At 41.2% G+C, this 15,002-nt stretch overlaps 1 protein-coding gene across 1 annotated transcript in view; it reads right to left on the bottom strand.

Moving 5' to 3' along the window:
* Positions 1 to 15,002, bottom strand: part of TACR1 (tachykinin receptor 1) — a 147,795-nt gene that overhangs the window by 64,165 nt on the left and 68,628 nt on the right. Inside the window, 1 exon segment of the mRNA NM_001037861.1 lies at positions 5,388 to 5,582. Within this exon segment, the coding sequence (NP_001032950.1) occupies positions 5,388 to 5,582 (195 nt within the window).

Genomic DNA, 15,002 nt, shown 5'->3' with positions numbered 1-15,002 from the left:
TTATAAAAAGATGTTCATCCCCACTCCTAAAAGAGAAATGAGCATTTTAACTATGAGATCCCATTCTCATTTTTTTTTTCCCCATCATATGGATACAAATCTAAAAGCTTCATGATATACGTTGCTGGTGAGGCCGTGGAGAGACAGGAACTCTCACACATTGCAGGTGAGAATGTAAATTAGTACAATCCTGTATGGAGGGCAAATATCAAAATTAAGATGGTATAGTCTATTTTTGAGATTTTATGCCATAGGTATTCTTGCATGATATTTATAAATGTTATGCATGGTGGCATTCTGTAATAGCAAACCATTGAAGGCAATCTAAACTCCACTAATAAATGATTGGTTAAATAATAGCATACATTCAAAAAGTGGAATACTAAGAAAAGAATAGAGAAGGGGCCGGGCGCGGTGGCTCACACCTGTAATCCCAGCACTTTGGGAGGCCAAGGAGGGACAATCACGAGGTCAGGAGATGGAGACCATCCTGCCTAACATGGTGAAATCCTGTCTCTACTAAAAATACAAAAAAATTAGGCAGGCATGGTGGTGGGCGCCTGTAATCCTAGCTACTCGGGAGGCTGAGGCAGGAGAATGGCGTGAACCCGGGAGGCGGAGCTTGCAGAGGGCTGAGATCATGGGACTGCACTCCAGCCTGGGTGACACAGAGAGACTCTGTCTCAAAAAAAAAAAAAAAAAAAAAAGAGAAGCTCTTTATGAACAATATGGAAATATCTCCAAGACATACTGAGTTTAAAAAAACAAGGTGCATAACAATGTGCATAATAGGCTATGTTTTGTGTTATAAAGAGAGAAACAATCTATATTTGTGTTGACTTCTACTTATATAAGGCACTTCAAATTTTTATAAGACACCACATTTTTTTTTTCTTTTTTTTTGAGACAGGGTTTCACTCTGTCACCCAGGCTGGAGTGCAGTGGAGTGACCTCAGCTCCCTGCAACCTCTGCCTCCCAGGCTCAAACGATCCTCCCACCTCAGCCTCCCGAGTATCTGGGACCACGGGTGCACTTGCCACCACGCAGAGCTAATTTATTTGTAGAGATGGGGTTTCACTATGTTGCCCAGGCTGGTCTTGAACTCCTGAGCTTAAGCAATCCATCTGCTTGGGCCTCCCAAAGTGCTTGGATAACAGGTAAGAGCCACCGCACTGGGCCACCACATTTTTTTTTTAATCCATTCTACTGATGATGGATATTTGAAACATCTCCAGTTTGGGGGGTATTAAGAGCAATGCTGATAGGAACATTATGTTTGATGTAATTGAGTGCATACGTGCATGGGTTTTTTTTAGGGTAATTACCTGCAAGTGAAATTTCTGAGTTATAGGGTATGCATAGCTTCTTCTTTTCTAGACACTATGAAAGTATTTTCTGGGCTTGGCATGGTGACTTATGCCTGTAATCCCAGCACTTTGGGAGGCCGAGGCCAGTGGATCACCTGAGGTCAGGAGTTCAAGACCAGCCTGGCCAACGTGGTGAAACCCTGTCTCTACTAAAAATACAAAAAATTAGCTGGGCGTGGTGGTGGGCACCTGTAATCCCAGCTACTCCGGAGGCTGAAGCAGGAGAATTGCTTGAACCTGGGAGGTGGAGGTTGCAGTGAGCCAAGATAGCGCCATTGCACTCCAGCCTGGGCAACAAGAGTGAAACTCCATCTCAAAAAAAAAAAAAAAATTTTTTTTCCAATGTAATTATTAATTTATACTTCTTCTAGCAGTTGACAGAGGTTCTTATTGCTCAGTTTGAAACACTTAGTTTTGTCAGATTTCTTAATATTTTCTAGTTTGATGGCTGTGTAGTAAGATCTCATTATCGCTTTAATTTGCATTTCACTGGTAACAAATGAAGTTGTGTGCCTCCTCATATATTTATTGGCTGTGTGGATTGTGTGTGTGTGTGTGTGTGTGTGTGTGTGTGTGAAGCCCATGTTCAAAACCTTTGTCCGTTCTTTTATCGGATTTCCTGTCTTTAATAGGGCTTAATTTAATTGATGTTTTAGTAAATGTTAGTCTAACTGTATTTGTAAAAGTTAGTAAAGAGTTTGAATGAATGATCATGGTTGCAGGCCCACCATACAGCCAGAAGGCAGGTGCAGCAGCCTGAGATTTTTCACGAAACGTTTCATGTAATTAGCTTACACAAATTATTCATCAATTAAATTGGGTCTAAGCCTCTGCCCATCACACTGTCTGCTGCCAATCATCTTCCAGTGAACCCAGATTAATGAATGATGCTAACATTGGTAGTTAACATTCACTAGACCCTTACCTCTATGCAGGGCACTAGGCTGAGGATTTCATGTAGGTTATTTTTACTTACATCTCTCTATGCTTCTTTGTGGAATGTACAGCTGCTCTTCAACTTACAATAGGGTTAGATCCAGATAAACCCATCATAAATTGAAAATATTTTAAGTTGAAAATGTACTTACCACACCTAACCTACCAAACATCATAGTTTAGCCCAGCCTACCGTACACGTGCTCAGAACACTTACATTAGCCTACAGTTGGGCAAAATCATCTAACACAGAGCCTATTTTGTAATAAAGTGTTGACTATCTCATGTAATTTATTGAAAATTATACTGAAAATGAAAAACAGAAAGGTTGTATGAATACTCAAATTACAGTTTCTACTGAATGCATATCACTTTCCCACCATTGTAAAGCTGAAAAATTGCAATTTGAACCTTCGCAAATGGGGGACTGTCTGTACTATTAGGCTCAGAGCCTTAAATTACTTGACCATTATGAGTCAGCTAGACAGTGATGGGACTGGGAGCTGATCGCTCATCTAACTCCAGAGCACACACTCTTCTAATTATTATACTGCCTCAAAACAAAGTTTCCATCTGGTTTCAAATTTGGGATTGTTGTGTACTGTGAAAGTGGCAATCATTTCTTCTAAAAGAAGAGAATATAATTAAGTAGTTTGCTTAGACATGGTAAAATTGAAATTGTCTAGAAATATATTATAATGTTTTATGAATGATACTGACAAAAACAAAATAGGTTTGAATAAAGCTATGCTATGCACTTATGTTTCCATCACTGTCATTCAGTGAGTGACAAATACACTATTTTGACTTACTATTGTATCAATAAACATGTTACAATTCATGAATAGATAACAATAGATGCTGTCAAGCCAAGTTTATTTTTTAGGTTAAAATGATGAAATAAACAACAATGGCAATCGTAACTGTATATCCAGTAGCAGCTACCCTAAATTCTCAAAGCAAGGAAACAAGACAATCCAACACATCATGTTGAGTCTCAAAGGGATTTTCTAGTCATTCATAAGCATAAAACACCAAAATGTTCAAAAATAAGACTCCCCCCCAAAACAGTATTCTTTTTTGGAAAAGACCCCAGAGATCTGTGGGAAAATTAATCTTTATTTCCAAGTTAAACTTTGAATTTGTTATAAGATTAAAGAACTATGAGTATTTTGAAACAAAAGTTGTAGAAAGTGATCAGATTTTGAAAAGACCATGAAAAACTAAGAGCTGAGCTACAGCCCATGGACACGACGGGAGAGATTTCTGAAGCAGTTTGTATAATGAGCTTTAATTCAGAGACTTTTTTTCCCTTTTGAGGAAACCTTCTGGCTTGAACACGTTCACAGGTCCTGTATGGCTTGTAACAAGCTGTGTTCTTTCTCCCTCTGGGACCTTGCTCAGGCTTGTAGTTTCATTTGAAAGAATAATTTTTGATATTTCCTAGGCTGAGCATTAATCCCTCCATTGCTTGATCGATTAAATCCCACTGTTTGTGTCTGGAAGGCGACGTCTGAGCTTTATGTATTGCTTTCTGGCAAGCTGCATTTCCATGCTCATGGAACAGATGCAGCTGGGTAACTGTGTGCAACAGGATTTCAGCCCTCAAATCTTGGGGGGAATGACAGGTGTGGCGTCTCATTTTAACTCAGGTTTCAAGGTCTCATAATTATACTGCTATCTGAGTCAGCTGATCAATTTGGTTCATACCTTTTGTATGGCATTTAATAGCTTACAAGTGAGAATATATTATGTCGTTTGATCTTCACAAGAATTGTTTATAGGAAACAGAGCTCTATTATCTCTTATTTGTATAACGAGGAGAGGCTGTGACCCTTGCCCAGGGTCACATGGCCAGTAACTGGCAATCTTGTAATTAAAATTCAGATCTTCTGATTCTAACACCAGTGTTCTTTTATGATTCACATAAAAAACCTGAGATTGGAGAATTATAGAGGGCTTTCAAAAAGATCCACGTTATCTATGTGCTCTGAGTCCTGAAAACTAACTGTAATATAAATGTCACATTGTGGCTCACTCAAGCAGAGCAAAACAAAGAATATGCCATTTCAATGTTGCCTCGAGGATAAGAAGTCTTGGAGAAAATTGCTGGGATACTTTGAAAAACCCTAAATGTGATCAGGCAGGCCCCTAGAAGGTAAGTCTGTCTGCCCTGTAAGGGACCCATAGCTCATACGGTCTCAATGCCTGGCCTGGCCTTCGCCTGTGTTTCACCTGCATATGTTCTATTTCTCCAGCTGTAACATCCTGGGTGTAAGTGTATTGTTTTGGTCTTCTGCAAAGGGGAATCTCTATCTCAAGATTTTCAAGTGCAAGTACCTTATCAGGGAGAAGAAACAGCAGTAGGGAAAGGGGGCAGTAGTATAGGGAAGACACAGTGGCCAATAAAGGGTACATTATCCAGGCAGCTACCCCTGGAGATTAATCCCACAAGAAAATCTTCGACATGATGTAAAACACACACCACAGAGACACACTCCCCTGAGGGGTGAGAGACGGGTGTTCAGATGCCAGCTCCCCTCAGGCTTTGTTCTTCTTCTTCTTTTTTTTTGCAGTGCAAAGTGAAAGAAAGTTTATTAAGAAAGTAAAGGTATAAAAGAATGGCTACTCACAGACAGAGCAGCCCTTCAGTCATTGTTGAGAGCTGCTGGGAGTGGGAGGTAATTCCCCACCTTCCCGCCTCCTGTGCAGGAGAGAAGAGCGGCATTCCGGGCATTCCGCATTCCGTAGCTTAGGAAAAAGTTCCTAGGCAAAGAAAGGCAGATCCCGGCAGGGTAATGTCTCTGGTAAAAGGCCCGAGGGATATGGCTCTGCTATAACAGGATCTAGATCTTATATTTCAAAAATTATCTTTCAATGCTTAAAATAGTATTTGGGATACTACAGTCCCCTGATAACTGTGGACATAGCAACGTGATATGAGAGTATATGTGAGAAATGCTTACAGATACACATTAAATCTGTACCAGCAAAAGAATATGGAAAGAAAGAAAGATCAAGAAGGGGCCAGGAAGGCACCCTGCACCATCATTGCTTTGGCATGAGGAGTCATCTCTACTCACACTTTCTCATAAATCTTGTTGGGATGCTCTGGCCATTCGATCATGCATACGACTCTGCTGGGCATGGTCTCTGTGGTTGAGTAGTAGCCCTGGGGGAAGGCCAGCAGGAGAGCCAGGACCCAGATGACACAGATGACCACTTTGGTGGCCGTGGCGGACAGCCGGGGCTGGAGGGGATGGATGATGGCCATGTACCTGGAACAGAGAAGAAAGAATAAAGTTCTGATTTGGTCACCAAAATCTGCATCAGAGATTCCATATTTTTCCTGCCAATAAAAAAATTCATGGAAACCCTTTGATTCCTGATGAGTTATACAATGATTTTCCAATTCCTTTTCCATATTCTATCCTTAAGCTTTATGATATGCCATACAATGCCATCATGCCTAAGAAAAGCCAGCTAGATTTTTCAGTATTTCAGAACCCATCTAGCAACATTCAAGGAGGGACATTTTCATTACTGAAATGCTTGTGCTGGGGACAGGACAGCCAAGTATAGGTAAGTGAAATCAGAAAAATAAGAACAATGTTGTAAATTTATTTAATGTAAAGACTGACTTTCATTCTTTCTGGATTAAGGGATAATGGTGATCAGAATAGTAGTTTTTTTCAATCCTTATGTGATATTATAAAAGGTTAGCAGTCCTACCTCGGTCCATACAATTTGAGGGGAAGTAAACACGTCTCTGTGACAAAGCATTGGCCTAAAGTCAGCAAAAAACAACAGCTCCTGGAGAAATTGTGATCGATTCTTTGAGCATCTAGGAGTCAGTGTGTGGCTGACTATACACACTTCATGAGGAGAAAGACGGTCTCTACCTGCTGAGGCAGACAGACTAGAATGCACAAAGGACCAGTGTGGATGACATTTCATTGCAGGAAGAGTGGAGCACAGCAAATGATGACTTCATGTCTGAAGCCATTCCTCCATCTCCTCACTCCTGGGCTCTGGCATTAAACAGTGTCATCTGAATGAATGTGTCCACATGTTTGCATTTGTGCACAGCCCCTGAGATGTTGCAGAGATTTGAAGGATAGGTATTTCCTATCAGCCTTTCATATCAGTGATAAGCACATCAATTCTGCCTCTTTCATTTTCAAAGACATCTCTCTATGCATATTTTTCTTGTAAAGTTTATAGCTCTATACCTTAAAATAAGCATTTTTTAAAGAGAAGGAATGATATCTTATAGGGCCTTTGGCTTTTAAATATTATCTGACAAAACCTCAGAATCACACGTTGATTCTCTGACAGTCAGGTGTTTCCAACATCCATGGGACAGAATGGTCAACGGAGACTTAAAAAATCTGCAGACAAAGAGCAGCACAGCTGTCAGCTGGCTCCACATCATTCCACATAATTCTTTTGCTGGATTCTTTGGACTCCTAGGATCTCTAGACCAGAATTAGGGCCAGGGTTACAAGTAAAGCAATTTTATTCAGTATGCGCTCAATCAATTCCCACTGGGCACCTGCCACGGTAGAGCACAGTGTTTCCTTCTGGGCTATGAGCTTGTAATTTCTCCAGGGAGAAAATGTGCATCAATAAGCAGCTCAAAACACAGCAGTAGGATAAGTGACCTCAAGTGGTAATTGGATCAATACTTAGAGTCTTAGGGGAGCTGCGGAGACACTCAAGCCCTGGAATGGCAGGTGGTCTACTGGAGGGGCTTCAAGAGGTGTGCTGGATTCGGGTGAGCCTGCTGAGCATCCTGCCCCAACGGCAGGAAGCGTTTGGAGCTTTCTTCTTTCTCCATGTTAGGATTAGGCTTTGTTTGCATGAAGGCTTCCTTTAGCATCCTCTTATCACTGTAAACTTTAGAAACTTTTCTCTGCATTTTGGTGCTAGGGACCTGGGCTTTCCTTCTCTGGTCTGTAAGGGCCACTGAAAGTGTTCAGTGTATAGTGTCTGACTACTAGGAGGACACTTCATGTCAACCTTTATATCAGAAGTCATGACGACTCCCAGGAAGGAAACTCCTAGAAACTCTTCCTTCTGCCTCTTTTAGAAAGTGGGTAGGTGGTCTTAAAGTCAGGAGAGAGTGGAATTATAGGAAGGGACTTGGAAAAGATATGATGTTGGGGGTGTGTAGTAATCTATACATCTCTGGGCAAGTTTCCCTGGTTCTGTTGATGCTGTAAAGCCTATCACTCAAATGCTGTCTGAAGGTCATCAAAAGGGCTAAAACAACTCTCATGATGTTGCAAATCAAGCATTGTCTGTTTCCTTTAGGTTACCTGCAAAGGGCCATGACTACTGCCAAGGCAGGTCCAGGACACCATAGAATAGATGACCTTCCATCTCTGCAGTAGACCCCTGAAAAGGACCCTGAGAAGTGTTGATTTCTCCCCTAGACCTGTGTCTTCCTTGATGCCTGACAGTGGTGGAGCCCTGTATCCTCTTCAATCATGGGGTGGGGTGGGTGGGGGAAACTCAGAGCCAACACATGTAGGCCTGTTCAACCATTATCGTTGCCATCTTTCCAATTCAGTGAAGGGCTGGACCCAGATGATCATGGCCAGAACCTCTCTGAGTGTTTGTATTAAAACCATAGGATTGCTTGTTGGGTTATTTCCCAAAGGCAAATTGTTTCCCCCCTACAAAGCTGGAAATGCAGCCGTGAAGATGCCTTATCTCACCTCCAGCACTGCACAGTTCCTACCCCCACTGGCAGCTGCGCATTCTCAGGCTTCACAGTACCTTAAGGAGGACGCTCAGGGGAGAATGTGGTAATTGCATTGCCCTCTTTTAATATTACCTCAAATGCAAGATTTTAATTTGTTTCTCATCCAGGATAAATGCTCAGTCTTAAATAAACAAATCCTAACACCACTCCCCATGCTCAGATTGGCGATACACCATTCAGAATCTAATGTGACTGGGCTTATGGGGGATTGCATCAGCGTATTGGCACTGTAACTCCAAATGGGTGGCAGAAAGCCATATTTTATCCTTATTGCAAAAGTTGCAATTTGGGAACCCATTTCAGTTAACTCTCTGCCGTTCCTTGAGTGTAGGAGCCATTTTAGTGACAGATGAAAGTATTACCCACATAAAGCCAGAGAGAAAAAAAAAAAGATTGGCTTTAAAAAATGTATATATGTTCATTTGTTCAAAGCAGAGGTATTTGTAAATCTCCCTCCCTCCTTCCTTCCCTCCTTTCCTCTCCTTCCTCCTTTCTTCTATCTCTCTCTTGCAATCCTCATTTCTGGGACTTGTTTAACATGTTTTCTTCTTATTTACCCAAAAGCTAGCACCATTTGGATAACCTGTCCACAGATGGATGAACAGTTTCTTTCCTACTCCCCATTTCTAGCTTGGATCCATTAACATACATTTATATATTTTTCTGGAACCACCCTGAGCAATTCTTGCTTATTTGGTTATGAGCAAGTGCTGCAAGCCCAAGGAAAATACATTTAATAAATATTTATTGACTACATCATGCTCACGGGACTCTAAGGCAGTCAATGAAACATCTTTCTGGTGTAAGCATTAATCATCAGGCTGCCAGAGACGGGGGTCTGGAGGTGTGTGGGATGTGGATTATGTTCTCTACTTCAGGTGGTTCCAGTCCCACCGAGGGCCATCAGCTCTGATTTGAATTGTATGTGTCCTCCCAGCTGAAAAACCTGAGATGTAGCCTTCCTCTTGCATGATGATGCTTTATGAAAAGAACTCTCTGCTGCACATTTTTTTTTTCTTGTAGGCAGTGTGAAACAATCTTACTGTGAAAAAGAATTTCAATCCTCTGACAAGCGGCAGTATCTTCATAACTTCCTCTTCTACCAGTCCCAAAACACTCGGCAGAGAGAATGTCTTTCCTCTACTACGAGATTTGTCCGGTGGGGCCCTTCTTCCACAGTCTTTCTCATCCAATTCCAGTTCCTGCCCTCGCTTCTCCCACTCACTCCTGGGGTGTTACAAGTTTCCTTTAAGGGACCATATCTTCCTGAGTTCAGATAACCAGGGTGGTAAGAGCTGAGAGTATGGCTGCTATAGTCTAGCTCAAGGATTGGCAATTTTTTTCTGGGAAAGACAGATATTAAATATTTTGAGTTTTGTGATCCATATAGTTTCAGTTGTAATTATCAAACTCTATCTTTGTAGTGTGAAAACAGCCACAGACAGCAAGGAAACTATTAGGCATGACTGTATGATAATAACATTTTATTTACAAAAACAAGAGGTAGGCTGCATTTGGCCCCTGGCCCATAGCTTGCTGTCCCCAGGTCTAGTTTACGGGAGGTGAAGAGCAGGAGGAATGAGAACCATAGGAGAAGATGGTGTAATATTCAGAAACACTCTTTACCTTTGGCAGATGGGAACTCATTGGGTAGATAACTCCTGTGTCCCACAAGCAGTCAGTAAGGTGGTCTATGGCCAGTCATGACCCAGAATCACATATGACCCCGGTTCTTACATGAGCGCAGTGGTCAGTCTGGGATGTTTTTCCTCCTCAGTCCCTTCCTGGTTGCTCCTGTTTATTTTCACAACTTGGCCCAGTCATCATGTCCTTGTGGCTGGGTTTGGTGCCCTACCTTTACTGCTGTGAAGATCTCTAAACCTTGTGCTGACCACGTTTCACTTTATTTTCTATTTTCTTTTCTTTTTTTCTTTTGAGACAGTCTCGCTCTTTCACTCAGACTGGAGTGCAGTGGTGTGATCTCGGCTCACTGCAGCCTCTGCCTCCCGGGTTCCAGTGATTCTCATGCCTCAGTTTCCCAAGTAGCTGGGATTACAGGCACCCGCCACCATGCCCAGCTAATTTTTTTGCATTTTTAGTAGAGAAGGGGTTTCACCATGTTTGCCAGGCTGGTCTTGAACTCCTAACTTAAGTGATTCGCTCTCCTTGGCCTCCCAAAGTGCTGGGATTACAGGCATGAGCCACTGTGCTGGGCCTCTATTTTTCTATTTTCATATCCTTCTTTTCCCTTATTACCCTCCACAGGTCCTTGGCCTGCCCAGGTGCCTAGAATGTAGTAAATACTCAATGAAAGTTTGGTTACATAAATGGTATCTTGGCACATAGCAGTGGTTTCATAAAGCCTTGTTGAGTGAAAATAAATGTAGCAGGAGAAAAGCGTATATGGTATACCTTTATTCCTCCCAGTCTGAACACATGTAAGACTGTTATGTGAGAATAATTATTGCTCAAAGTGTTTTCTGTCATATAGACATCCCCCAGGATCATCCTGCAGGAGTGACCTCACTGGACCTGGCTCTCCAGAATTTTTTATCTCTTGACATTAAGCCCTTAAATAAAGCCTCAATACCTACTTGTTGACTAACTTTTGTGTTGACTATATGTTGGGAACTGTGCAGGATTTAGTTTTTCAGCTTTTTTTTTAGTTTCAGGGGTACATGTGCCAGGTTTGTTCTATAGAGAAACTCATGTTACAGGGGTTTGTTGCACAGATTATTTCATCGCCCATATTAAGCCTAGCACACAATAGTTATTTTTTCTGCTTCTCTCCCTCCTCCCACTCTCCACCCTAAAGTAGGCCCCAGTGTCTGTTGTTTCCTTCTTTGTGTTCATGAGTTCTCATCATTTAGTTCCCACTTATAATGTGGTATTTGGTTTTCTGTTCCTGTGCTAGTTTGCTAAGGATAATAGCCTCCAACTCCATTCATGTTCCCGCAAAAGACATGATTTCATTCTTTTTTATGAAAGAATTTTATATATAGTATTCCGTGGTGTGTGTGTACCACATTTAAAAGTCCAATCTGTCATTGATGGGCATTAGGTTGACTCTGCGTCTTTGCTATTGTGAATAGTACTGCAATGAACATATGCATGTGTATAGCCTCATGATAAAATGATTTATATTCCTCTGGGTATATACCCAGTAATGAGATTGCCGGGTGAAATGGTAGTTCTGGTTTTAGCTCTTTAAGGAATGAAGACTTGAATGTGAAACCCAAAGCTATAAAAGCCCTCCCTGGAAGACAACCTAGGCAATACCGTCCTGGACAAAGGAAGGGGCAAAGATTTCATAACAAGGACACCAAAACCAATTGCAAGAAAAGCAAAAATTGACAAATGGGATCTAATTAAACTTAAGAGCTTCTGTGCAGCAAAATAAACTATCAATGGAGCTTACTGACAGTCTACAGAATGGGAGTAAATATTTGTAAACTATGCATCTGACAATGGTGTAATATCCAGCCTCTGTAAGAGACTTAAACTAATTTACAAGAGAAAAACAGCCCCATTAAAAAGTGGATGAAGGACATGAACAGACACTTTTCAAAGAAGACATACTTGTGGCCACAAGCAAATGAAAAAAATCTCAATATCACTGATCCTTAGAGAAATGCAAATCAAAACCTCAATGAGATACCATCTCATAGCAGTCAGAATGGCTATTTTGAAAAGTCGAAAAATAACAGATGCTGGCGAGGTTGTGGAGAAAGGGGAACACTTATATACTGTTGACGGAAGTAAATTTGGATTCTATCTTTCTATGTGGCATCACCCTTTGGCTCTTCTTCTGAACAAATTGCTCCATCCATTCTCCTTCCATCCTCCCTCCATTTCAGGGAGCACACCGTCTTTTTACCTGAGGTCACTAACATTTCATCAGTTGAGATTTTCTTCCAGGATATTTTTTTATCATCAAAATTCAGGGATGTTATTTAAGCATATCACTTGACCAGCATCCTTATCTATTTAGCTAAGCTGAAGCTCACAGAGCTGTATAACCAAAGAGGCCGTTAGCAGCCTGCAGAGATGACACAAAGTTCACACACCATTAAATCATTTTTATTATTAATTAATTATTGTTTATTAATATTAGCAGCAGAATCCCTTGCGTCCTCACTGCTATGTTGTGCACAATTCTAAAAAGCATGAGGTTTTGATCTCCACGTGCAGTGCAGATTCACAGCATCATCAGTGGACCCACTTCAAAAGGTGCCAGCAGACAGCAAGGGCGCCATCGACAAGACCATAAAAAATGGATGTAAAGACAGATGGATTTGAAGGCCTGTGACAGTTTAGGGTGAAGTGAAGGAGGGGATGCAGTTGACTGTTGTTTGAGCTGTCCTGTCTCATGTGTGATCAAAGAATGACCCATATTGTTCAAAGAAGATTCAGAAATAGAGTCCTTGGGCTATTAGGAAACAAAGTACCTGATGTAGGAGCTCATGAGAGGAGGTGATACCAGACCCTGGGAGCCTGCCAGCCTTGTCTAGATTCTACTTCCTATCTCACTACCATCTGTAGAAATTTTATTCATCCTTTAAATGTGGATCAGAATCCATCTCCTTCAGGAAAACTTTTTCGACTGTTCAAAAATCTCATGGAGATAATCATAACCACGTTCTATTGAATACCCTCCCATGCTCCTGTTAGCTGTTCTCCCTTATGCAACCATCTCATTTTATTTTATAGCAGGACAATCTGTGATCTTGTTCTATCCCATCACTGGACGGTAAGCTTCCTGAGGGCAGTGATTGTGTTCACATATATTTTTATCTTTTGGGAAACTTACCAAAGAGCCTTACACAACTGGTAAAAGTTTGCCTGGATGTGCCAGTTGATGTTTGACCAAAGAACTCCATCTTCATTCAGCAGTTGCAAGCTGGCGGCTCCACTTAGGGCATTCAGACTAGTCTTAAAAGACAAGATTACAAAGGGATAGATGCAATTCTGGAGTATTCCTTCAACAGTGAACTCCTTAAAGCTATTTTGGAATGTTAGGCACTAAGCCAGAATTGATAAAGCGCCCTAGTTGGGATTAGATAGAAGGTGTCCCCTAAGCAGCCCAGGTTAAGCCCTTTGATTTTTGCAGAGCCAGGGCTACCATAAAAATACATATGACTAAGGTCTGATGTGAACTAAGGGGAAAAGACAGTGAAGGTCCAAGTTAAGTATAATATTCTGAGTGTTTCTGCCAGCAGGTGGGCCAGACAGTAAGCATTGGGAATGAGCAACACTAGGAGCACCAGTCAGCTACTCGATGGGATCCTGCCATTCACAATAAAATGCTGCCCCTCAGGGGTGGGACTAGGGGTGGGAGTGGCTGGGGTGAAGCAGGAAGACAGAGCACGCATTTTTTTTTCTCCCTGAAAAGAGAAATGGTAGCAAGTTTGTAATGCAATGGAAGGTGAGTAAAGTAATACACCATTTCATTTCCAGCTTGAGGGCTTCTGTCAAGGATTGGCAGAAGCGACTTGATAGCTCACAACATTTGTAACTGTTTTCTTCCTCTGTGGCATCTTATGCTTGCATTTGGGACTCCATTCCTGAGGCTGTGCTGACATGTGTAAGACAGACACACACAGCAATAGCTATCCCCTGGGCAAAAGGTTAATGCTACTGGGACAAACTAGATCCTTTGTGACATTGACCTGTTTGCGATTTAGAGCTACAACTTAGGTAGGAGGTGTGTGGGGACACAAGGGAGACTCAGGTTTACAGAAATTTGACTGGGGATGTGATAATACGACCACATTATCTCCAGCAGCAGAGTAAGGAAAAAAAAAAAAGAAGAGAATAGTTTGGGTTGTAATGTCTTTGAAATTTTAATTACTGTAAGGGAAAGGGGGAATTGCACTGATTGAAATTCATGATTTTAGTGGGAACTCAATAATGGAAAGAAGTTCAAATTTAGGGCATCTTTAAAAGTGTTGGCACTGTGCTTTTTGGCCTCTGCTGTCACTGCAGTATTGAGTAGTCCTCTGTGGCAAGCTAGTTAGGAAAATGTAGTTGGCTGTATCTTTGAATTATATTTTCATCTTATGCAGTGTGGCCTTGATATTAAGTTATTAAATAATTAATGCTCTCTTCTGACCAATTTTGAAGTTTTTGTGGACAACGTCAAAGATGCATTTCTTTTAGCTATTTGAAAATGCACAATAAATTGTTGTTGAATGGAGTTTGAATGTTCCCAACCCCCCAAAATAGTAAATGTTTGAGGTGATGGATATGCTAATTACCCTGATATGACCATTACACATTGTATACATGTATCAAAATATCACACTGCACCTCAAAATATGTACAATTATTACATGTCAATAAAAACAAATAAATAATTTTTTGAAATCTTAAGAAAATGATGCATTTTTTGGAGGGCTGAACCATCCATTGCATTGGGCCTGGCAGGCTATGTAAAAACTGCTGCAGTCACTCACAAGTATATTTAGAGTTTCCCTGATTCTCTGGCATCCTCTTTCCCCCAGTGGTAAGCATGTTTTCTGGGTGACCATAGGCTTGAGTTTTAATTTTGGCAGCAGAAAACTTAAAGCAGAGGCACTTGGGGCCAAAGGAAGGGCTAGGAGGGAGAATGAAATTTCTCTGCCTCCTCACTCAGGGTAGCCTCTCTTCTCCCACAGATCTCTTTTATTCGACCCACAAAGGCAGAATCTGTGGGATGGGATTGGAGTGAGGTGAGTGAGGCACTCACAGTGCAAGTGAGGAATTAAATCCTGTCTTTATTTAAAATTTTGATATTTTGTTAATCATAGATTTTTGTGCATTAAATTTGATATCTTAATGTATTGCATTAAAATATTATTTGTCTTGATTGCTGAACTTTTGGGGTTCCCTTAAATTTTGCACCCCAGGCAAATGCTATATTTGCATCACCCTAATCCCAACCTTGAAA

Source organism: Macaca mulatta, chromosome 13 (assembly GCF_049350105.2).
Source record: "Macaca mulatta isolate MMU2019108-1 chromosome 13, T2T-MMU8v2.0, whole genome shotgun sequence".
In the NCBI taxonomy this organism is placed as follows: domain Eukaryota; kingdom Metazoa; phylum Chordata; class Mammalia; order Primates; family Cercopithecidae; genus Macaca; species Macaca mulatta.
The sequence above is the reverse complement of the archived record's forward strand: the minus strand, read 5'-3'. Positions and strand labels throughout refer to the sequence as shown.